The sequence below is a fragment of the Dipodomys spectabilis genome, unplaced genomic scaffold (genome assembly GCF_019054845.1).
Source record: "Dipodomys spectabilis isolate Male_0828 unplaced genomic scaffold, ASM1905484v1 ptg000098l, whole genome shotgun sequence".
Lineage (NCBI taxonomy): Eukaryota > Metazoa > Chordata > Mammalia > Rodentia > Heteromyidae > Dipodomys > Dipodomys spectabilis.
In genome coordinates, this window is record NW_024870775.1 from 12,273,965 (window position 1) to 12,299,393 (window position 25,429).

The 25,429-nt window shown below is 49.2% G+C and overlaps 1 protein-coding gene across 3 annotated transcripts in view; it reads right to left on the bottom strand.

Moving 5' to 3' along the window:
• Positions 1-3,461: 3,461 nt before the first annotated feature.
• Positions 3,462-25,429, bottom strand: part of Dnaaf5 (dynein axonemal assembly factor 5) — a 36,473-nt gene continuing 14,505 nt past the window's right edge. Inside the window, exons 5-13 of one of the 3 annotated variants that reach the window (XM_042686686.1) lie at positions 23,811-24,043; positions 21,867-22,079; positions 16,286-16,429; positions 14,155-14,323; positions 9,939-10,086; positions 7,553-7,703; positions 5,156-5,312; positions 4,350-4,541; positions 3,462-4,035 (exon numbers count right to left, since the gene is read on the bottom strand). In XM_042686686.1, coding sequence (XP_042542620.1) covers positions 3,896-4,035; positions 4,350-4,541; positions 5,156-5,312; positions 7,553-7,703; positions 9,939-10,086; positions 14,155-14,323; positions 16,286-16,429; positions 21,867-22,079; positions 23,811-24,043 — 1,547 coding nt within the window. In that variant the 3' untranslated portion in view covers positions 3,462-3,895. Of the gene's footprint in view, positions 4,036-4,349; positions 4,542-5,155; positions 5,313-7,549; positions 7,704-9,938; positions 10,087-14,154; positions 14,324-16,285; positions 16,430-21,866; positions 22,080-23,810; positions 24,044-25,429 lie in introns of all 3 variants that reach the window. The other 2 variants (XM_042686687.1, XM_042686688.1) reach the window with 2 other exon arrangements.

Genomic DNA, 25,429 nt, shown 5'->3' on the forward strand with positions numbered 1-25,429 from the left:
TTGGAAATTGGAAAGACTGAGATTTCCCACCTGCCAAAGTGAAATGTTAGCAAATTCCTATCTCAACCAACAAACTGGGTGAGGTGTTTGAGCTTGTAATCCCTCCTAGGTAGGAAGCCTGTAAAAGGATTTGGCTTCAAGAATGGGCAATAAACAAGAAGTTATCTGGAAAATGATCTATCTATAAGACCTATCTGAAAGAGTGTTAAAGAGCTGGAGGCATGGCTCAAGTAGTGGAGCATTTGCTTAGCAAGCACAATGCCCAGTTCTCAAACCCCAGTAGCTAGGTATTGGTGGCTCGCTCTGGCTTTTGAGAACACCCAGGTGCTGCAAGGAAACGCTACCACAGCTGAAGGGCTAAAGACATCCCAGCCCTGACTAGTTTATATGACCTGTACTAGCCCTGGAATCACTCTTAAGCAAAGGGTAAGTGAGCTCTAGATGACCTCCCTCACTGCAGTCATTTCTAGCCAGGCCAGAGGGGATGCACTTCCCCTAGTGCCTAGTAAGGCCTGTGATTGATACAAATGTAGTACTTCATTTGCATGAGGGGCTGTGTTGTGATTGGCCTAAATGTTTCCTTTACATGAAGGACTGTACTATGACTGGTGCAAACATAATCCTTCATGCCACATACATCTTGCCACATACCCACTTGGAGTTTTTTTTTCCCCTCCTATTCCTGGGATTTAAACTCTAGACCTGGGCACTGTTGAGCTTGTGCTCAAGGCTAGCTCTCTACCACTTGAGCCAGAGCTCTACTTCTAGCTTTTTGTGGTTAACTGGAAATAAGAGTCACCGAGACTTTCCTGCCCAGGCTGACTTTGAACCTTGATCCTCAGATGTCAGCCTCTTGAGCAGGATTATAGGTGTGAGCTACTGGCAGCTGTCTCACAATTTGTAACTAGAGCAAAAACCCATAGCCAACTGGGCGGTAACAGAAATAATATCCTCTTTTGGCGGCTGCCTATGGTAACCGAGCCGATCTGAAACAGACTGTTCTGAAATGTGGTCTCCTGACATGAGCTTCACCTGTCCTTGTTAAGGGCAGCTGCTCCAGGCCAAGCGTTGCTGGCCACAAGAGTACAGACCAAAGTGGGGGACAGCTGGGTGAGCTCAGTCAGTAGTGCTGTGACTCATACCCTGCATTGTTCTTGGTGAGCCCCTGGAGATGCACCTGTCTGTGGAGAGGCTTGGAGTCACTGTCACACTGTGCCCACAGGCTAGGGAGTTGCTATGCCCTGAGTGAAGGTCATCCAGATTCCAGGTGAGGGCTAGTGTGTAGGAAGCATGAGTTGTAGGAAGATGCCAACCTCATAATTGTCAATAGCGCTCAACTCCCTTTCTTGTTGACTTTGGCTTGAAGTAAGTGTCTCACACTTTTTTTTTGTCATCATGGGGCCTAAACTCTGGGCTGGGCGCTGTCCCTCAGCTCTTCAGCTCAAGGCTAGCACTCTACCACTCGAGCCACAACACCACTTCTGGCTTTTTCTGCTAATGTGGTGCTGAGGAGTCAAACTCAAGGCACGTGAGGCAAGCACTCTACCACTGAGCAACCTTCCCAGCCCTCTCACACTCTTTTAATCAAGGATGGCACTCTGCCAGTTGAGCTACACCTCTACCTCCAGATTTTTGGTAGTTAATTGGAGATTAACAGTCACACATACTTTTCTGCGAAGGCTGGTTTCCAACTGTGATCCTTAGATCTCAACCTCTTCAGAAGTTAGGATTACAGGCATGAGCCACCAGTGCCTGGCTATTTATTTACTTTTCAGCACCAGAATTTGGACCCAGGGCCTCAACCTTACCAGGCAGGTACTCTTTCACTTAGCCATACCCCCAGCCGTTTTGGGCTTTAGTTTTTGGATAGCATCTTGTTTGTTTTCCCTAGGGCTGGCCTCAGACCACAGTGCTTCTATGTCTGGCTCCAGAGGAGCTAGGATCACAAGCAAGTGCCACTAGCACATGTCAGGTCCTGAGTGCAAACTTAGTCCTATCAACAACTAAGTAGGTGAATGGTTACAGTGGAGGTGAGACTGTATGATTCACAGAGCTCTGTAGAGAGAGACCACTAATGCTTGGCCAAATGAATGGACTCTATGCCAAGTAAGAAGTCGTACACGTGAGGCCACATGTGGAACCACTCCGGTTGGACAAGATAGATTTGGAAAGTGATGGAGACAGGAAGTAGGTGCCTGGAGCTGGCGATGGGAGAGGGGTTGATGGTAAATGGGTTTAAGTGGCCTGTGTGTGGGTGATGCTGCAATGAGGGTGGAAAAAGCCATTACAACTCACCCACCTGTATGCTTAGGATGGTCTGGGGCTGCCACTCAGGTAGATTTCAGGAGCCATACCCACAAGTTTTTCTCTGACACCTGGTATCTGGCATAGAGGGCTCCATCAACATTTGCTGATGAGCTGAGTGAATTTCTGTGGATTCCAAGCATTTGCAGGAATCCCCAGTGTTAGTCTGTCCTCTTCTACTTGGGGCTTTACAATCCCCATCCTAAGCCTTAGCACGTCTCTAGTCCTCAGATGCATCAGTGGAATGCCCTGCACCCAGAGCTGAACTCTATCTTGCTCTTCACAAAGAAAAGAGATCTCTTCCCAGAGCTCCTGCCAATTTCTCCTGAATCATCTCCATTCCTCTCTGCCCAGACCTAAACTCAGCACCCAGCCTATGTGCTATCTTCACCTCCCACCTCTAGTCCTGGGACGGTAAAAGGATGCCTCTGAACAAAGGTGCCATCTCTCCCTCTCCTGTGAGAGAACTGGCCTTGTTAGCTACACTGGCAATAAACTCCCTTTGCTCTATGGGGCCAGTCGTGGGGCTTGAGCTCTGGCCTGGTGCTGTACCTGAGTTCTTCAGCTCTAGGTGAGCACTCTACCACTTGAGCCACAACCACTTTCAGTTTTCTGATGGTTAATTGGAGATAGTCTCACAGACTTTCCTGTCCCAGCTGGCTTTGAACTGTGATCCTCAGATCTCAGTCTCCTGAGTAGCTAGAATTACAGGTGTACATTAGCCACCAGTGCCTGACTACCAAGTTCTTGGTGGTGGTGGTATTGTTGGCTGTGTCATTGTAGTGAGGGGGGTCTTCCAGCCCTTTATAGAGATGCAGGAGGAGGACACAGGCGCCTGGGGGGGAAGGGCACTAATGCAGGTATCCTGAATCCCTGCAGAGCTTTTAGCAGCTGGGTAAAGGCAGAAGAAGGGGGACTTGAGAGAGCAGGGCCTGCAGTCATTTCTCCCCAACCCACAGCCCTCCATCTAAGATGCGAGTGGTGAATCTGCAAGCCCCGGGGGCCAGCCTGTGTGAGATGGCACTCCTGCCCCCTGGAGTCTAGAGAGGACATTGCAGAGAGCAGGCTGGCATGATGCAGGGAGCACAGCCTGGTGTCCTAGGGCTGGATACTGTGAAGCTAATTCCCACAATGTCCATTCATGAATAAAGTCTGTATCAATTAACTATAATAAATAATTTAATTCTATAAAGACAAAAAAATACATGTTAGTATCTGCTGGGAACATAGCCTGTTCCATGGTGATGGCATGAACGGTGGCTCACAGTGTCACACTTCACTTGGAGGGTGTTTCAGGCACTTGGGTGTGGAAGAGAGCAGGACCTGGCATCTGCCATTGCCGGGTGCGGCGAGGTGTGGGCTCCCTGCGATGGTGCCCATGTGCCCAGCTCTGCTGTCCTGAGCAGGGAAACATTTCACCTTCTGGGTGGGCAGCAGCCAGCAGTGAGGTGCAGATATTTACCCCAGTGGCATCAGCTGCAGCCCCTGGGCATTGTCTATGAGGAGCAGAGCCTGCACCATGATGCACTTCCCCGGCTGTGGTGAAGTGGGGCTGACAGGCCCTCCACAGGCCAGGGTACCCCAAAAGCAGTCACAGGGTCACTGCAGCTGTGGCCTGCACATGCTGCAGGAGCTGCTCGCAGTAAGCTGCTGAGCGGTGCTTGTGGATCACAGCCTCTGTCTCCCGTACCAGGAGCTCCGGGAACAGGACGCTGCCCTCCTTGAGGACCTCTGCAAAACAGGAAAGCCTCGAAGTGGCAGAAGCCGACGACAGCCCTGTGAGCAGCTGGCATCATGGGGAGAAACCTTCAGGGGGTCCTCATGGCCCAGGATGGGGCATTTGAAGATCTGTCTGGGAATCAATTTTACTATAGGGCAAGTGGGAACCATGCCATGCTCCTCTTCTCCAGCAGAGCTGGAGCCAAGGAAGCAAGGGTGATGATGCACCCAGGCAGGTGCCTTCATCTCTTTACCTCTGGTGGCTGCAGACACTCCCTGGGAAAGCTCCCGGGCTGGCAAGATGCACTGAACATCACAAGACTCACCTAGAACTGCATCCTGGATGACACTCTCAGGGTCATCCAGGTGCACAAGCAGCTCCCGGTACAGGTACTGGATGTTGCTCTGATAGTAGGCCTTTGCTTCGGAGCTCTGCACACACTTCAGCCAGGTGAGCAAGGCGGAGGCAGCTGCCATCCTCACATCATTAGAGACATCGTCCAGGCGCTTCAGGAGCTCTGGAAGGCGAGACCAGGCCAAGCGTGAGATCCAGGGTAGGCATCTCATGCGTGAGCACCCATTAGTGGGACTGAACCCACACATGGGGGAGTTCTTGCCCTAGGGTCCCAGGGTGTACTAAGGGCTCAGCAGTCATCCCTGTGGGCTTGGCAGACCTACCATCCCTGAGTGGAGCTGTGGCTCAAGTGCTAGAGTGCAATCCTTGAATAACAGAGCTCAGGAACAGCAGCCAGGCCCTGAGTTCAAGCCCCAGGACTGATGTGCACACACATGCAAACCTGTACATGTGCACACACACACACAAATTTCTTTTTTTTTTTTTTTTGGGGGGGGGGTTCGGTCGTGGGTCTGAACTCTGGGCCTGGGTGTTGTCCCTCAGCTCTTCAGCTCAAGGCTAGCACTCTACCACTTGAGCCATAGCGCCACTTCCGGCTTTTTTCATTTTGCTTATGTGGTGCTGCGGAATCGAACCCAGGGCCTCATGCATGCAAGGCAAGCACTCTACCACTGAGCCACCTTCCCAGCCCCAAAAATTTCTTTATCCTTTTTTTTCCTATAAAAGTCAGTGTCAGACACAAACATAAACACCTGCTATCATAAGCAAGTATCCTACCAGGATAGACCTTGAGGGATTTATCTGGATCCATCGCATCCCCAGAGGTCTTTAGAAAGGTGTTAACGATGTGGCAGGATGTCAGCCGGGTCATCATGGAGTCTTCTTCCAGCATGCCCAGCACATGTGCCATCAGAGTCTCCTGTGCCTCCTGCATCTGCAATCAGCAAGCCTGCATGAGACTGTCATGGCTGGGTCCACACTAGCCATCCCAGCCATGACAACACTGGTAGTGATAACATCTCAATCAACCAACAGGGCATGGTGGCTCATGCTTGTCATCCCAGCTAAATGGGATACACTAAAAGGATCACAGCCCAGACTGTCCTGGGGGAGGAACACCAGACCTAAGTTCAAAACAATGTAAAAAAGGATTTGGGGGTGTGGCTTAAGGGGTAGAGTGCTCTCCTAGCAATTACAAAGCTCTATAGTAATGCAAAAACAATACAAAGAGGGCTGGGAAGATGGCTCAGTGGTAGAGCGCTTGCCTTACATGCATGAGGCCCTGGGTTCGATTCCTCAGCACCACATAAGCAGAAAAAAAAAAGCCGGAAGTGGCACTGTGGCTCAAGTGGTATAGCACCCAGGCCCCACGACTGGACCCTCCCCCACCAAACAAAAAAAAATACAAAGAAAAAAAAGGCTAACAGCACACTCCAGCCAGCAAATACAAAACATCCTTGGATCTTGGGGGGGGAGCGGGGGATGCGCCATTCCTAGGGACTGGACTCAGGGCCTGAGCGCTGTTCCCAAGCTTCTTTTGGTCAAGGCTAGTGTTCTACTACTTGAGCTACAGCACCACTTCCAGCTTTTTTGGTAGTTAACTGGAGACAAGAGTCTCATGGACTTTGCTGCACAGGCTGGTTTTGGACTGTGATCCTCAGCTCTCAGACTTCTCAGTAGCTAGGACTACAAGTGTGAGCCACTGGCACCCAGCTGAATCTTCTTCTTTTTTTTTTTTTGCCAGTCCTGGGGCTTGAACTCAGGGCCTGGGCACTGTCCCTGAGCTTCTTTTGCTCAAAGCTAGCACTCTACCAGTTGAGCCACAGTGCCACTTCCAGCTTTTTCTGTGTATGTGGTACTGAGGAATCAAACCCAAGGTTTCATGTGTGCTAGGCAAGCACTCTACCACTAATCCACATTCCCAACACTGAATCTTTTTTCTGCTTATGTGGTGCTGAGGAATCAAACCCAGGGCCTCATGCATGCAAGGTAAGCACTCTACCACTGAGCCACCTTCCTAACCCTGAATCATCTTCTTTTTTTTTTTTTTTCAGGGGGAGGGAGGGAGGAGGGCCCGGTCGTGGGGCCTGAACTCTGGGCCTGGGCGCTGTCCCTCAGCTCTTCAGCTCAAGGCTAGAACTCTACCACTTGAGCCACAGCGCCACTTCCAGCTTTTTTTTTTTTCTGCTTATGTGGTGCTGAGGAATCGAACCCAGGGCTTCATGCATGCAAGGCAAACACTCTACCACTGAGCTACCTTCCCAGCCCTGAATCTTCTTTTTTAGGGGGTCCGGTCATGGGGCCTGAACTCTGGGCCTGGGCGCTGTCCCTCAGCTCTTCAGCTCAAGGCTAGCACTCTACCACTTGAGCCACAGCGCCACTTCTGGCTTTTCGTTTATGTGGTGCTGAGGAATCAAACCCAGGGCCTCATGCATGCAAGGCAAGCACTCTACCACTGAGCCATCTTCCCAGCCCCCTGAATCTTCTTTTTTAAAGTCTAATAATTTGAGTAATTTTTGCTCTGCCAACTCAAAAAATCTTTTATTTAGGCTGGGGATGTAGCTTAGTAGTACATTATCTGAGGCCCTGAATTACATCCTCTAAACACCACAAACACACACATAAATAAATAAATTCTGTCTTTCTGTCCCCTCTTCTCTTTCTTCCTCTCTTCTTCCCTCCTTCCCCAGTTCCTTAGCAAATCTACCTACTCAGGGTACACTGTACATGTCCTGCAGCATTTGGTTTCAGGTGGAGTAACAACCATCTGCTGCCAGCAGGGGGCTCTCACACGCTGCAGGTGCCTGGTAGAGGAGCGTGGGGAGGTGGGGGGGAAGAGAAGGGAGGGGGGCAAAGCAGAAGTACAAAGGTCTAGCAACCTGCCCTGCAGGACCCATCACCACCAGCAGTGCACTGCCCAGGCCAGTCCTCCGTGGACCTGGTAACTGAGTTCTTGTTTAGAGGACAACAAGCACATACACCATAGACCCAGGGCCTGAGTACTGCTAAACACTCTCCAGACTCCCCAGTCATCTCAGAGCCAAACCTGAGATCACACAGGAGCAGTCAGACCCTGTCCATCCCACAGGCTGTGGTGCCTCAGTTCTCTCCCCATGTGGCCACCTGTGCAGGTGTGAGCAGAGGATGTCCAGGGTGGGCCAGGGCTGTCCCTACCTGCTTGGCTGACAGACCACTGCTGCTGATGAGCGCCCACAGGCAGGACACAGTGGCTGTGCGGATGGCTGCAGCAGTCCTCCCTGCCTGCCACTGCAGATTGGGGACCAAGATATCCTTCAGCACCGTCTCGAGGTGGCCGTGGAACTGCCTGGAGCCAGGGCAGGGGGCAGGTGAGAAGAGTGGACAGACTTTTGCACAGGAAATGGGCTGGAAGAAGACTGGAGCAGGCTCCCCAGGAGGAGACATTTACATAGCTTTCACTATCCATCAGAACCTTTCATCTGCACTATGAATGCCAGGGGGCTGGGCAGGGCATAGTGGTTTGGCCTGTAATCCAAGCTACATGGGATGCCAACATTAAGGAGGATTGCAGTTTGAGAGCAAATTGAGTAAAAGGCTAACAAGATCCCATCCTAACAAAATTTAGATGGAATGGCTTCACACCTATAATTACAGGTTCACAGGAGACATAGATTGGGGAACTATGTATGGTCCAAGGTCCCGTAGGCAAAAATGTGAAACAAGCTGAAAAGCACTAGGGGCATAGCTTAAGTGGCACAGCACTTGTCTAGAAAGTGTGAGGCTCTGGCTTCAAACCTCAGGGCTGCAAGAGATTCTTCTAAGACAAGATTCTCCCTATACAGAAGTGCTCAATAAGGCTGTCCTCTCCACCTCCAGACTTCCGTGCTCAATCACTGCTGGGGGCAAAGGGGTGGGGGACGCAGGCAGAAAAGCTGCCAGCCAGCACTGGCCCTTGCCCTACAGGGTCAATTAGGTACCTTATGATTCTACTAAATGTTATTTTCTAAAACCCTTCCTCCTATAATTATTTCTCTCAGATCACTGACTAGAAAGCTTACTTCTAAACCTAAGTCCTTCAACAGAAGTCTTTAAGGGTGGACTTTGCAAAGCTGACCCCAACACCACAGTGGTATTTGTAAGGTCAGTTGTTGCAGGATTGGCTGAGCCTTAGAAGGTGTTCACCATGCACCAGATACACACTGGGTGGTGGTGGTGGTGGTATATATAGTAGGTCATGTAACCACACTGCCCTGGGCAACATCTTCTCAGTGGAATGGCTGCCTCAGGCACTGCCAACACTGGACTTAATACTTCCTTATGGTGCCTCCTAAGTCCTAAGGGTCCCCTACAGGCGGAGCAGGAAACAGTGTGGAGGCCAGCTGGAAGCTGCAGTCAAAAGGAAAAGCCTCAGATGGACGTGGTGGCTCAGGCATAGAATCCTAGCTACTCAGGAGGCTGAGATGTGAGGATCATGTTTTAAAGCCAGCCTGAGCAGAAAAGTCTGAAACTCTCATCTCCAATTAACCACCAAAAGGCGGAAGTGAAGCTATGGCTCAAAGTGGTAGAGTGCTAGGTTTGATCATTAAAGCTATAGATAGGGCCCAGCCCTGAGTTCAAGCCCCAATATTGACACACACATGCACAGGTGCGCACACATGCACACAAATAAAAGTCTGAACAACTGAGTTAACTCCTGAAGAAACATTACAGTTGTTCATCACATGTGCTTCCACAGATTTGCTCCTGCAAAAGGAAGTGGGAGCAGGGGATCCTGAGAACTGACAGCCAAACCACCTGAGTTCTCAACCAGGAGACCCAGGTCTGCAGGCCCACCCTCGCACTGGTGTTCAGGCAGGCTGGGACTCAGTGCCACAGGATAGTGTGCAGACTGTAACAAAGAAAAACAGTGGCCTAAGGGCCAGGTACATCCTTCAAGGAGCTCTGGATTCTCCTGCAGTCTCTAAACCCAGCCACAGCTCACAGACCACTCCAAGAGACCACAGGCCTCTGATTGTTCCCCCTTCCAGAGGCGGCTCCTTTTCTGTGCTCTCTGTCCTTCTTTCCTTTCAAAGACCTAACAATAGAGGTCCTGAGTATGTTAATGCTGCTACAAGTTCCTTTAGCTTCCAGAAGCTTGCCTAGCTTTCACCATCAATGCAATTCACTCAGTTCATTGTCAGGTCTGAAAAGCCAAAAGGCTTTTAAAACTGAGAACATGCAGTAGATAAGCCATTAATAGTTAATGTGCCCTAAAACTCTTTTGCCTGGTGGAATTTTAATGACCCTACTAAAGCAGCTTTGATTTACGGTTTGGAGTCTCCCTGAGATGTGCCCACCTTCCCGATCTTGCTATTACCCAGAAGAGGGGTGGAGAGGACAGGAAGGTCCTGTCTAGACATGAAGGACAATGGGGTCTGCCTGTGGTGTGGGAGGTGTGGGGGTCTGACAGTGTAGGGAGGTAGAGTGTTTCCCACATGGAAGGGGTAGAGTCTGTCTGGCAGTATGTGGGGGTGGGTGATGGCCAGCACTGCTATGCAGAAAGTAGGATCTAGTTCAGTACCAGCCCCAAGGACCCACTTACCCCTGGGAGTTGATGGTGTCATCTGGCCTCAGCAGCACCGTGGACAAGACTGAGAAGAGTTTAAGGCGCATGTGTGGGTCTGCAGTGGGCTGAAGGCAGGTCCTGAGGGTGGGGATCACATGCTGTAGGTTTTCTCCTATGGCTGGGCCTGAAAATGAAGGGTCAGGTTTGCAGAGGGACCACCATACCCAGAATTCCCTGGGCAGGAAAAGGACCCAGGAGCATGCGTTTGGGAAGGGGCTCTGAGGTGGGCCTGTCTTCTCAGGCTGGCCTCTTGATCCCTGAAGTCATTATCCAAAGGACAGAACAAAAAAATTGAATCCCTAGACTCTCTCCTTTTACTCAATAACTTTCTATTTCTCTTCTACTTCTCCAGATTCTTCTAAACTTTTTAAAATTAGAATTAGCTAGGAAGGGGTTTCATTTTGACATGCCCACACATGTATACAGTGTACCTTGATCAGAACTTTTTTTAGACATGGTGTTGCTCTGCTGCAGTCCAGGCAGGCCTAGAAGTTTCAATCCCTTCCTGTCTCTGCCTCCCCAGTGCTGGGATTACAGGCATGCACCACACCATACCCAGCTACATTTCCAAATTAAAAAAAAAAAAAAAAGCAAGTCAAGCAGTATTTTAAAGATCAACCAAAATCAATCATCCAAAACATGTACATTGAAAGCCTGGAAGTGAGGCTCAAGTGATAGGGAGTCAACCTAGCAACTTCAGGGTTCTGAGTTCAAACCCTAGTATACCAGCGCCGCAACTAAAAAAAAAAACCAAACAACTTTAACAGGTGCTACTGGCTCATGCCTATAATCCTAGCTACTCAAGAGGCAGACTACAGCTTGAAGCCAGTCTGGGGAGAAAAGTCTGAGACTCCATCTCCAAAATAAGGATCAAAAAGCAGGGCTGGTGATGTGGCTCAAATAGTAAGAATGCCAACAAGCCAAGCCAAGTGAGAGGTTCTGAGCCAAAACTCAGGTACTGACAACAATGTACATTGTTGTCCAGCATTTGCTTTTTTTTTTTTTTTTTTTGGGTCCGGTCATGGGGCCTGAACTCTGGGCCTGGGCGCTGTCCCTCAGCTCTTCAGTTCAAGGCTAGCGCTCTACCACTTGAGCCACAGCACCACTTCCGGCTTTTTTCTTTTTGCTTATGTGGTGCTGAGGAATCGAATCCAGGGCCTCATGCATGCAAGGCAAGAGCTCTACCACTGAGCCACCTTCCCAGCCCAGCATTTGCTTTTGAGCTCTGCAACCACCATCTCCTTTCAGCGGCAGAAAGGGAGAAACAGGACACTGTTCCCTCTACCCCAAGACTCCAGAGCCAGGCAACAGCTGGTCTGCTAACTTATGGTGGGAGCTGTAAGAGCCTGTGGTATCTGCACAGGCACAGGGGTTATCAGAATGGCTTTCACTTAACCCTGGGCCAACAAACATACTTCTACCTCGGCATATGTCCTCTACTTCAGCATATGTCCGGGCTCTCAAGCCAGGCAGCTTTGCAACATGTTTGCTAATTTTGCAGGATGTTGAGAATAAGCCAGCAATATCAACCTTCTCTCTCTCTCTCTTTGGTTTGAGGCTGGAACTCAGTACCTGAAACTTTCTCACTGGCTGGCGCTTTTATCAACTGGGCCACGCCTCCAACCCCATCAACCTTCTCTTTTAAGATCCAGCATCTCAAATCCCAGTGTGTCCAATGTCTGCAAAATGCCAAGAGGAGGCCTCAGGAGGGGGAAAACTCCTTTTTGTTTAACTGAAGTTGTGGGTGAGTCTAGGAAAATAAAGGGATGCAAAATGAATTGTATACTGACAAGTGAGACCCTCCTGATCCCCAGAACAGGTGAGCCCCAGGGGTATGCTTAAACTACCAACACAGAACCAAAAGAGGCCTGGACACCCTGGATGTGGGCAGAGAGGACATTTGGAGAGCAACATCTCCAGAATGGAGTTTTGAGGGGGCAATATTAGGGGTCTGAGCTCAAGGCTTTCACTTGCGAAGCATGCCTGAGCTCTGCAACCCAGATAAAGTGCTTTGTTCATGGAGAGGAAAGGCTGTCTGCTGGCTTCCTTCTCTTCCCCTTCCTCACAGTAGTTTTATTTTTTTTGGTCGGTTGTGGGGCTTGAACTCTGGGCTTGGTCGCTATCCCTGCAATCTTCAGCTCAAGGCAAGCGCTCTACCACTTGAGCCACAGCGCCACTTCCTCATAGTAGTTTTAATGTGGGCACTTCACTGGCTATACTTCACAAGCTAAGACTAAATCAATGATTTATATATATATATATATATATATACATATATATATATATATATATATATATATATATGATTTAAAAGTCTGTGTCAAACATAAACCTGAATAACAAAAAGTCTGTGAGACCCTTATCTACAATTAACCACCAAAAAAGCCAGAAGTGGAACTGTGGCTCAAGTGGTAGAGCACCAGCCTTGAGCAAAAAAGCTCAAGGATAGTGTTCAGGTCCTGAGTCCAAGCCCCAGGACTGGCATACACATGCACACACAAAATCCTGTTTAAAAATTGTCTCAATACTTTTCTCTGTTCATTTTGGTAGTCTAAGCTCCACTCTAGAAAACAAGAAAAATAAAGCGGATTCTAAATAATAGGTAAGGAACACTCTGAGCAGTGGTCCACAGTCACGACACCGCTGGTGTGTCATGCTGTGGTTCCTGCCAGGATTCACATGTGCATGTGTGTGTACGTCTGCACATGTACACATGTGCACATGTATACACATGTACACACACACACACCTGCACACATGAATGTATAGCTGATAATGATCTTATTGCAACATTCTACCATTGACTCTCCTGTCTTTTCAAGTATGATAGGAAATGTGAGCCCACATGCATTTGTTTTGCTGGCTGTCAATCAATCAGTTATGCCAGCTCCACAGGAAATACTTTCAAAACCTGCAAGCCAACAGGGAAATGTCCTTAGGCACCATGAACTCAAATCCAGACTTTATTGCTATTTGGAAATAGAGTTTCCCAGGTTTTCTGATCTGTGGAGATTAAAAATCTTTGATTCATGAGATTATTGTGCTAGCATTCAGTGAAGGTGAAAAACAAATTAGCCAGGCCCTCTCCCGGCCAGGGCTGGAGGCCCCACCTGTCCATCTCAGCTCTCTGTGCCCTGTCTTCCCCGCTGGGGACAATGGCTCCTGCCCACAGGACAGAATAAGGAATCACACTGCACACAGTCCTCGCCTTGACTCTGGTGCTCTGCAGACAGTTCTGCAGGATCCAGTGATTCTCTAGCAACTTGGTCACTCATTGCTATGCTGTTCAAAAGTGACACAGGAGAGGGCCCGTCACCAAGATTGGGGGTACAGACATCTCAGGAGGTCTGTTGAGGCTGCAGGTACACTGGCAGGCCTACAGTCACTTGGAAAAGGTATAAATTACCATCACCAGGAGTTTAAAGCAACACCTCATGCCAGGTAAGGGCCTGAGTTTGAAGACTTCAGGAGAATGGACAGAAGTACATCTAGATGAACTAGAAATGCCTCTGAAGAACATAGGCCACCCCATTCCCACAGCTCACTGAGGAGAATGTAGGTAATGAAGAGCTGCTCTACATTACAAGCCTCCACACGGCAGCCTCAGCATCTTTAACCCTTAAGAATGTTGGTCTAGCCGGGCGCTGGTGGCTCACGCCTGTAATCCTAGCTACTCAGGAGGCTGAGATCTGAGGATCGCGGTTCAAAGCCAGCCCGGGCAGGAGAGACCACGAGACTCCTATCTCCAATAAACCACCAGAAAACCGGAAGTGGCGCTATAGCTCAAGTGGTAGAGCGCTCGCCTTGAGCTGAAGAGCTGAGGGACAGCGCCCAGGCCCAGAGTTCAAGCCCCACGACCGACAAAAAAAAAAAAAAAAAAAAAAATGTTGGTCCAGGGCTGGGAAGGTGGCTCAGTGGTAGAGTGCTTGCCTTGCATGCCTGAGGCCCTGGGTTCGATTCCTTAGCATCACATAAGCAAAAAGAAAAAAGCCGGAAGTGGCACTGTGGCTCAAGTGGTAGAGCACTGGCCTTGAGCTGAAGAGCTGAGGGACAGCACCCAGGCCCAGAGTTCAGGCCCCACAACCGGACCAAAAAAAAAAAAGAATGTTGGTCCACTACGGGCCTGGGGACCTTCATCATGCTAGGATGGGAGTTGGCGCACACGCAGTGAGGCTAGATAAGAGATCCTTACCTGACCGAGTAAGAATGACAATGAACTGCAGCAGCTCAATGGAGTGGAGAGTCCAGTTGCCCTGTGAGGCAGTCAGCTGCTCCAGGAGGGTGCCCATGTGCTTGCGGTACAGGTCCTGGCTGCTAGAGACATTCTCTACCACAGCCAGGGTATCCAAGGTCTTCTGGGCCTGAAAGACACAAGCATAAGGTCAGAACCATTCCAGGTTTTCAGGCTGGGAACCCCAGAGGTTGTCACACCACAGGCATCAGTGGATTAAATGCAAACAGCCAGAAGGGGAACACTGCAAATGGAAACTGCCCAGGAGTGGACTAGAAGACTGGCCCATGGTGACTTCCGTCTGTGAGGCATCAGCACTACAGCAAACAATGAGAGACATAAATATCTCTGCTCCATAACTCTGCCCCTGCAGTTCTCCTGAGTTCTGAAAGATCAAGGAGACACACCACACGAAAGCAGGGGTACCCCAGCCATGCACAGAATTAAAGAATTAGCCAGGATCTGGTGGCTCACTCCTGTAATCCTAGCTACACAGGAGGCTGAGATCTGAGGATTGTGGTTTGAAGCCAACCTGGGTAGCAAAGTCCATGAGACTCATCTCCAATTAACCACCAGAAAACCAGAAGTAGTGCTGTGGTTCAAAGTGGTAGAGCACTAGCCTTGAGCAGAAGAGCTCAGGGACAGCACCCAGGCCCTGAGTCCAAGCCTCATGACTGACAAAAAATAAAAAATAAAAATAAAAAAATAACTAAACTAGGCTGGAGGTAGGCTGCTTGTGTAACACCTGAAAGATCCTGGGTTCCATGCCCAGAAACACAAACATAACATGCCAAATCAAACCCAAACCCAGAAGAATTACAACAAACTGTTTCCCCAAGGCTGTCCTTACCCACCTCTTCCTTCGTTTAGTGGTACTAAGCATTGAACATATCACTGCGCTTACTAGGTAGGTGTCCTGCCATTGAGCCATATCGTCAGCCCCTCACCCTCCTCTCAGCTCTTCAGTCCCATCTGCTCTGTGGGTAAACACCTCCCTGGACAGCTCCGGAGGGAACTCAGGGAACCAGGAGTGACAGACGAATACACAGGGGAGCTAGCCAGTCACCTCTCCACCTGCACCTCTCCAGGGGTTAATTAAGCAGCAGAGGAAATCCTCCAAGCCATGCCTCTGCTCCCTGTCTTCTGTCCTTGATGGAACTCAGCTTCCTTCCTGACCAGTGCAGTCACCACCACTAGTATTAATGGCCATTTCAGTGACGAGCAGTCTGAGAAGGAATGAGTCCTTTGCAAAGACGGTTTTCCAAGACAGAAACCAGAGTTTTAAAGATGTCCTGAGAGAGATGCAGCAGCCTCTTCCAGGCCAGGCTTCCTCAGATGGAACCCCACAGGGCACTAAATCCCAGAGGACCAAGTCCCTGTGCTGCCCAAGAACAGGAGGGGAGGCTCCACCCTCCTGAATCAGTGACACCCAGAGGGTCCTTGAAGCCCATGTAGCCTGATGTTAAAGAGATTTGTGTGTATATGTGTGTGTGCCAGTCACGGGGTTTGAACTCAGGCCCTGGATGCTGTCCTTTAGCCTTTTCCCTCAAGGCTGTGACTATCCCACTTGAGCTACAACTTCTTCCTGGCTTTTGCTGATTAATTGGAGATAAGAGTCTCATTGACATTTCTGCCTGGACTGGCTTTGAACGCTGATCCTCAAATCTCAGGCTCCTGAGTAGCTAGGAGTATAGGTGTAAGCCACTGGTGCCAGGGAAAAATACAGAGCCAATGGGACAGAAATAACTGGGTGAAGCTGGGCCTCAATGAATGAAGGACAGCCTGTGGCAGAGCATACCGGGTGGGCTTGGAAAACCCCAGGGGTCAGGCTCAAGGGTCATGAAGATCTGTTTTCTCTGCTTCTTTGTGACAGGTACCAAGATTAAGCAGTCCTCACTTCTAGACACTAAGACACATCTGCAGGTGGTGGACGACTCTCTAAGGCCCCTCCTGACTGACTCATCTCAAGTGTCCTAAATTCTTTCATTAGTGCTAGCCAGCATGCCCCAGGCCTGAAATCCAAGTGCAGAGGAGATTTATAGCAGATATTTCCTGCTGAGAGAGAAAGGCAGGAAGCTCTCCATCTCCTTACCTTGTCACCAAGGCCTGTGGCACCTGACACAGCCATGATTGTCACCAGCACCTTCAGGAGCTGCAGGCTGGCAGCACTGCAATCCTCCTGACACACGGACACCAGAGCCTGAACACAGAGCAGCAGGTTCTCCAGGTAAAGGTCCTAGAAAAGACAGTGCAGGCACAGTCAGCAGTGATCACCCCAGCACCTTTTATGTGTGGCCCACATGTACAGCGACATGTGGAGGAACCATGACACTGTGTCAGGCAGGCCTGACTTGAGTATGTCCACCATGAAAACTGAACACCAACTGGGAGGTAAGGGCTCACATGCAACTGAGGAATCCTTGACAGAGTATTCAAAAGTTCTGCTTACAGAGCTCCTATCTGCTATGTACAGTGACATGACAGTGGACCTTAGATTCACTTTAAGATACTTGAGCTCTCCCTTTGCCCCTCAAATTAAAAGAAAATAAAAGTGACACCATAAGATCAAGCTTAAAAGTAAATTTCTACAGTTCAAAGAATACAGTGAGGAGGCAGCTCGGTGGGAGAAGCAACTGGCCCAGCACATGGCAGGGCCTGGATTCTGCCCTAGCACTACAGATTAAACAAAGCAAAACTAAACAAAAAACAACCCCCCCTTCCCCCACATCACATCAGCTTCTGGCTGATGTGAGTGCTGAAGGGCTGGTCAAACACCTTCCCTCTTGGCTTCAGCAGGGAGTTAGCAGGACCCCTGTGAAGCAGCCATGTGCTGTCAAGGACCCAGGAATTCCTAAAGCTTATGTCTAATACTTATTATTTTATTTTTGTTGAAACTGGGGTTTAAACTCAGGGCCTTGTCCTTGCTACGCAGGTGCTCTACTGGTGAACTATATCACCAGCTCTATTTTGTTGTTGTTGTTTTGGTTTTTTGTCAGTTGTAGGGCTTAAACTCAAGAGCATGGGCACTGTGCTGAGTTCTTTTGCTCAAGGCTAGCACTCTACCACTCTAAGCTACAGGTTCACTTCCAGTTTTTGAGTGGTTTATTAGAGATAAGAGTCTCATGGGGACTTGTCTGCCCAGGCTGGCTTTGAACTTCAATCCTCATATCTCAGCCCTTCAGAATAGCTAGGATTGCGGGGCCACTAGTCCAGCTGCAGCCTTATTATCATTATTATCATTATTATTATTTGTCGGTCATGGGGCTTGAACTCTGGGCCTGAGCACTATCCCTCAGCTCTTCAGATCAAGGCTAGTGCTCTACCACTTGAGCTACAGCACCATTTCTGGTTTTCTGGTGGTTTATTGGAGAGAAGAGTTTCACGGACTTTCCTGCCTGGGCTGGCTTTGAACCGTGATCCTCAGATCTCAGCCTCCTGAGTAGCTAGGATTACAGGCGTGAGCCACTGGCGCTCAGCTGCAGCCCTATTTTGTACTGGTTATTTTTGAGTTAGCATCTCATTTTCCCAAGTGTACACCTGTGTATACACCTGTCTACTCTACACTTCCTACTATAGCTGGGACAACAGATGTGTACCACTGTACCCAGCTCCTTCTGTTGAGATAGGATTCTCATGGACTTTTAAAACTGTCCAGGTTGGCCTTGAACTCAGATACTTTTGTGCTTGATCTCCCATATAGCTAGGATAACTGGCACATGCTACCAAATTCAACTATTGGTTAAGGTTTTCCTGTGTGTGCCTAGGCTGGCTTTGAAGAGAAATCCTCTCCTCCTCAGCCTCCTGAGAGGTTAGGATGACAGGCCTAAGCCACCAGGGTCTGGCATGCTTCTTACAATGCCCTTCAACCTGACTACTTCATGTAGGTTTTATAAAGTACAGAAGGAATCAGGGTGGTGGACTGCGGTAATTTACAACTGTAATTTATAAATAAAAAAGAACCCAGACTGAAGGGACATGCTGTAACTCTTTAATAATGGGGGCCTAGTTCAAATGAGTTCTGTTAACTATATGGCCAGACAGAAGGTTCTCAACTTCTGAACCAGGTCTAAAGTTCAGGATTCAACACACCAGTGACATAAATCATGTGACTCAAACAAAGGCCCTACTGCATCAGAGTTGTTTGCTTTCGATTCCGGACCCCTCCTCGCCAGCTGCATGGGGTGCGGGAGTGGCTGTGCACAGGGTGACCCCCCCACCCAGCATTGGCAGGTGCATTCATTCCAGTCTTTACTCTCCCCCCCCCCCCCCCGCCAGTCTTTTCTGGCCAGAATCCACTGACTTAAGGACATGGTCTTGGCTGACATTAGAATGACCTAGGATATAAATCTAAGGAGCCATCATCTCAGTAAAAACGGATATTCTTTCTTTTCCTTCCCTCCTTCCCCCCCCATGTCTGTCTGTCTGTCTGTCTCTCTCTTTCTTGTGGCACTAGAGTTTGAACTCAAGGTCTATGGCTTGCTAGGCAGACATTCGGCCATTAAACCATAACTCCAGCCATTTTTTCTTTAGTTATTATTATTACTATTATTTTTATGCTGGTACTAGAGCTTGAGCTCAGGGTCTAGCATTTTACTTTAGTTCCCCCACCCCTTCGTTTTACTTTTAGCTTTTTGTTGGCTAATTGGAGATAAAAATGTCTCAGACCTGACTGCTTGAACTGGCTTCAAACTGGGATCCTCAGATCTCAGCCTCCTGAATAGCTGGGAATTATAGGTTTGAGCCAACAGTGCCTGTCATTTTAGTTGCTCTTTGCCCAGGCTGGTCAGGACTATGATCCTCCTACCCATACTTCCTAAGTGGTTGAGAGGACAGCTGTGACCGCCACACCTGGATTACTTACTGAGATGAATCTCACTAACATTTTGCCCAGGCTGGCCTCCAACCAGAAGCTTGACCTCTGCCATACCTGAGGAAAGCGCAGGACTCTGGTATCTATGGAAGCCTCCGCTAACCAGAGCTGTCCAGTGACCCAACACAGAGCAAGAAGAGATGGTAGTGTGATGGCCAGCAGAAAGTCTAATTCACTTGAACAAAAACTCTCCGGACTTTACTATTTCAGTAAAGGCCAATGCCAACCCTGAATATTTCAGCTTTTCTTCAGACAAGAATGAATAAGCTGTTGTGTCCTCACATTCCAGGTACCTGTCACTACACACATCCCCCAACTGAGGATCAAGTTCTCTCCAGCTAAGCTCCAGGTGCAGCGCCTGGCCCCCGAACACCTGGGGAAGCCCCCTTCTTACTAAGCAGCCCTGACAACCACAGGGCAGTGTCAGACACATGCACAGAACACGTCTGCACCGACTCTGGCTGAAATCCAGGATTTTAAAAAAATGTTGAGCTCACTCTAGAAGGACATTTTGAACCTGTTCTTAGAGCTACTGAGCACCAGACCCAGGAAACACAGGTATTTCTTAAGTGACAGGACACAAAGTGTGCCCCCTCCCTGTCACACAGAGAATGCTGGGCTCTCGGAAAAAGCCATGATTGACAGGATAGTGTCATGCTTGCCCTTGCTTGCCAAACAGTCAAGTCTGTCAAGCTAGGAATAACAAAGCCTGTCGGCCCAAGGTTTTTAAGGTGACTGGTTCCTTGGCCTGAGGCTAGAGGCCCAGGAAAAGGAAGGCAAGCAGGGGAGAGTTATGCACCCTCAGGCTCTGTCTGAATGATCCAGAAGGAACCAAAAACAGACTGGTCTCTCAGTAATTGATTATGAAATGATGTTTCCTCTGATTTTAAGTTTGTAAACTATATATTTAAACACCTGTACATACACACCTGCAAGTTGTACCCTTTTAGAAGTAGAATGTTCTGGCCTACAAGTCTATTCACAGGATCAAAATAATTATCATCAGAACTACTCAAGATCAAAAGTACAGAGCTTTTCCAGAACAAGTAGCTTGTTAGAAAATGGGTTCTAGGGGCTGGAAATGTGGCCTAGTGGTAGAGTGCTTGCCTAGCATGCGTGAAGCCCTGAGTTTGACTCCTCAGTACCAAATACACAGAAAAAGCCAGCAGTGGTGCTGTGGCTCAAGTGGTAGAGTGCTAGCCTTGAGCAAATAAAGCTCAGGAACAGTGCCCCAGCCCTGAGTTCAAGCCCTAGAATTGGCAAAAAAAAAAGAAAAGAAAATTGGTTCTAGGGCAGGGTGTGCAAGTGGATGTCTCTAATCCCAGCTACTTGGAGGCAGAGATCAGAAATACTGAGGTACGAGCCAGGCACCGGTGGCTCACACCTGTAATCCTAGCTACTCAGGAGGCTGAGATCTGAGAACTGAGGTTCAAAGCCAGCCAGGGCAACCAAACTCCATGAGACTCCTATCTCTAGTAAACCACTAGAAAACTGGAAGTGGTGCTGTAGCTCAAGTGGTAGAGCACTAGCCTTGAGCTGAAGAGCTGAGGGACAGTGCACAAGCCCAGAGTTCAAGCCCCACAACTGACCAAAAAAAAAAAAGAAATACTGAGGTTCAAGGCTAGCATGGGCAAACAGTCTGTGAGACCTCATTTCAATCAATAAAATGAAAGGTGCTGGGTGCCTGTTATCCTGGCTTCTAGAGTAAATAAGAGGATTGCAATCTAGACAGGCCCAATCCAAAAAATAAGGAAAGCCAAAAAGGGCTAAGGGATGTTGCTCAAGTGGATGAGCACCTGCCTAGCAAGTAGAAGGCTGAGTTCAAACTCCAATACCACCAAAGGGAAAACAAATACAAAGGTCCTGGGAAGAGCAAGGATTTGGCTGTAAATGCAATCATCAACTCTATGCCTCTCACTTTGAGGCAGAGGAAGGTGGGACAGAGATCCCGGAGCAGCCAGCCACCCTTCCTCCTTCTAGCCAGGCTTGGCACCAGAGCAGCTGCTGATAAATGTCAGAAGCTGTGTAGCTGCTGAGCTCATAGGACTGGTGCAGGATGCTGGCCATGGAGGCAGAGTCATTTCCCCAGGGTGCATGTCTGCTGTGTAAGTACATAGAGGTAAGCCTAACACACCCACAAAACAGCCATTGGAAACTATGGTGTGATTACGGCCAGATTTGCTGCTCAATTTAAAACTAAGCCAGGCTGGCAAGTTGGTGGGCAGGTTGTTGTTTTAAGCATGGAATTCAGAGGCTAAGAGCCATCTATCTACACAGAAGAAGCTCGGGTCCACAATTGAGACTGTCTATATAAAGCACAGATGGGCAGACTTGTCCTTTGCCTCTCAGGTGGATGCAAGGCCCTCAGAGCCCTGCTATGGACCCAGGACTCCCATAGTGTATGACACCCACAGGAGCATGGTCCAGCTGGACCCCCCTCAGCAATCGACAGGGACACGGCTCTTGCGTGCCACTGACCAGCCAGCCACTGGGCACACAGGGATACTGAACACTAGACTTGTGGCCAGTCCCAGCTACAGTAACTTTTAGTCATTTAAATGGCCATCCAAGGCCAGTGGCTGCAATAGTGGCAGGCAGACAGAGGCTCAAAAGCCAGAAGACGCCAGGACCATTCCTGGGTATTGCTAATGAGACCCATGGGCTGGGGCGGACATGCTGCTCTGTCACCATATTGTTGGCAGTTACACCACAGAGTTGCTGGAAAGGAAAGATGCTTTGCCTGTCTCAGACCCCAGGATGCCCTCTACCTGCCACTGTGGCCCAGTTGGCAGTACCAGCTTACGTTTTCAGACCCCTGGCAGATGTGTGCCTGGGCTAGTTCCGAGGCGATGATGTTGACATGTGGCTGGAGGGCATCTCGTGGGCATCCTCGAATGACTGAAGCCAGGACTAGGAGGCCAGAGGGGGAGGGCACCTTCTTCAGCATGGCTAAGATCAGCTTCAGAAACACTTCAGGGCTGACGAATGTCCCCACCAACTCTGCAGACCTTGTACACTGAGAAACATGGGAGAGTAAGAGGGCCAGGAACCACCTGACAGGTCCAATCCCCCCCCACCCCCCACCTCCCACCTTGCAGCTTTTCCAGTTTCCCAGGCTTCATGGCAGAAGACCGGGATACATGTCCAGCTTGGGGGGAGGGGGAAGGTTATGTCCCCATGACTTTCTTGCTTCACACTCTCCATGTGACACCTGAGACCTAGATTTCTTATTGATACGTGGTTAGACTCAGCTCCTCCATGCACAACTCCTAACTCCTACCCTGAAGATGATGCAGAGATAGCAGTACGGCTGACCTGGACATTGTGAATGATGAAGACAGCCTACCCCAGAGGGCACTACTGCCTGATTCCATTCAAGACTCTCCCCCCCTCAGAGGGTAGATCACAGAAAAGGGGAGCAGGTGAGTGGGGGAACGCCCTGGAGCCAAGAGGGACTGACCCGAGTGGGTGGTACCTGGCTCACAGGGCACTGCTGGCTCACCTTTTTTTTTTTTTTTTGATGGTCATAGGGCTTAACTCTGGGCCTGGGCGCTGTTCCTGAGCTCTTCAGCTCAAGGCTAGTGCTCTACCACTTGAGCCACAGTGACACTTCTGGTTTTCTGGTGGTTAATTGGAGATAAGAGTCTCAAGGACGTTCTTGCCCAGGCTGGCTCTGAATCACAAAACTCAGATCTCAGCCTCCTGAATAGCTAGGATTACTGGCATGAGCCACTGGCACCCAGCTTACCTTATTTTTCCCATAATGATGCTGAAACCTAAAGTCATCACTTTTTCTGTGGGAAATATACTAATTCAGAACATTTACAAGAAAATATCTAGGGGCTGGAAGGTGGCTCAGTAGTAGAGTGCTTGCCTTGCATGCATGAGACCCTGGGTTTGATTCCTCAGCACCACATAAGCAGAAAAAAAAAGCCAGAAGTAGTGCTGTGCCTCAAGTGGTAGAGCACTAGCCTTGAGCTGAAGAGCTGACCGACAGCGCCCATGCCCAGAGTTCAGGCCCCACGACCGGCCAAAAAAAAAAAAAAATTAAGAAAAGAAAATATCTAAAAATCAAAGCCAGGCCTGTACAAGCTGGGCACTGGTGGTGCATACCTGTAATCCTAGATACTCAGGAGACTGAGATCTGAGGATCTAGGTTCAAAGCCAGCTCAGGCAGACAAATCTGAGAAAGATTCTCGTCTCCAATTTACCACCCAAAAGCTGAGCAGTGGCTCAAGTGGTAACCTTAAGCAAAAAGCCAAGCAAGAGTTTCACAGCTCTGCTATCAATTTCTAGCACCAGGGCTCGCACACGCACGCACACTCAGGCCTCCCCCCCCCTCCCCCCCCCCTCCCCCCCCCCCGCCCCACAGATCTAGACAACTTCAAACAGGCAGCTAAACCTCAAGTGAAAAGTATTTGCTCTTTTCCCAAGTGTGGACTATGTCCTGGAGTGGGGTGGACCTGGTGGTGCTGTGGCTGGGAGGGCATGGTTTAACATGGGGCTCCCTGCTCCTATTCACTTGCCTGTGGGGTGCTGCATGGCCACTTTGGTCATGCCCATGCTGGGGAAGCTGGGCTCCCAGGGACACATGGAAGACTCTCCCTGCATATACTGCAATTTTGTAGTCACTAGGAGCTGAGGACAATAGTGCCCACATTCTCACTACAGTGGTTATGACTCAACCCTTCCCACCTGGAAGGCTGAGCTCCTGCACCTGTCCCCTGACCAGGGATGGGGCACTCACGCTGCTGACCACAGCCTTCTCCTCATCAGCGCAGGCCCGTTGCAGGGTTCTAAGGACAATCTCCAAGTGCTGGGTGATGTGGTCTTCCGCATGCAACAGCAGCACGGGCAGGAGTTGTGCAGCCTTCACCCTGGTCCCTACCACCCAGTCGGTGATATCATGACAGATGGCAGGGAGGACCTTAGAGAGGTTCCTGAAGACCAGCTCCCGACAGCCCAGCCCAGGGCGGCTCTCTAGGAGGGAAGAGAGACCCACAAACTTAGCCTCAGGTGCTTGTTGTTTAAGATGTAATGAAAGTACCCAGGGCTTGAAAAATCAGAATGTCAGCCAGGTTTGGTGGCTCATGCCTATAATTCTAACTATTCAGGAAGGTGAGATGGGGCTGGGAGGAAGGATAGTAGTTTAAGGCAAGACCCTACCTAAAAAATAACAAAAGCAAAAAGGGTCAAGGTGTGGCTCAAGTGGTAGAGCAGCTATCTGGTAGGGACAAGGAGTCCAAACTAAAGTACTGGCAAAAAGAAGGAAAGCCAGCTGTAATCCCAGGTATTACGGAGGCTGAGATTTGATGATCACAATTTTTAAATCAGCCTTGGCAAAAAAATAAAAATAAAAATAGTCCATAGGACTCTAAACCTTCAATTAACCAGCAAATGCTAGAGGCATAGCTGCAGTGGTAGAGCAGCAGCCATGAGCAAGAAAACTCCACGGGCCAAGTTTAAACCCAATACCACCAAAACAGTCCTGCTGGAATGGCTGGGTCAGCAGCAAGACCCACTTACTTGTCTCTCAAGGTGACTGCACCTCACATCCCATCCAGCAGAGGGCAATCCCGCCCTGCCCAGCTCATCCAAATAGGCCAATGCAACAAGCTTCTCCCCTCGGTTTCCTTTCCTTTCCCTGATATTAACACTACACTGAATATCTTTTCTGGGCTCATTTGCTGTTCACATTACCTTACTCAGAGACATGTCTTTCAAATACATTTTCCCCATTAAAAAAATAGATTCTTGCTGGGCACCCCTGTAATCCTAGCTACTCAGGAGGCTGAGATCTGAGGATTGCGGTTCAAAGGCAGCCCTGGCAAGAAAGTCCATGAGACTCTTATTGTCAATTAACCACCAGCTCAAGTGGTAGAGTGCTAGCCTTGAGCTGAAGAGCTCAGGGCTAACGCTCAGGGCCAGAGTTCAAACCGCACGATGGCCAAAAAAAAAAAAAACAACCACAGATTCTTATTATTGAGTTCTAAGAGATCTTTGTGAACTCTAGATACAGGTTCTAACATAAATAACTTTGTTATCTTCTCAGTCTTTGACCTTTCTTTTCATTCTCTTACCATGTCTTGGTAAGAATAGAGATTTTTTTTTAAATTTTGGTGGAGCTCCATTTAGTCTTCTCTGTGCAGTGGTCTTCTGATGATGCAAGAAGGCCTTGCACAGGCAAGGTCATAGGCTCAGCTTATACATCTCGGGTGCACATACAAGTAAGGTGTGGATCACAAATATGATACAACCACAGATGCTGAAATCCTGCCCTTTCTCCATGAGACCTTCCTTGCCCTCTGACTGGAACGATGTGTGTGTGTGTAGGGGGGGGTGAACCTCAAGGACAGGCAGAATTCA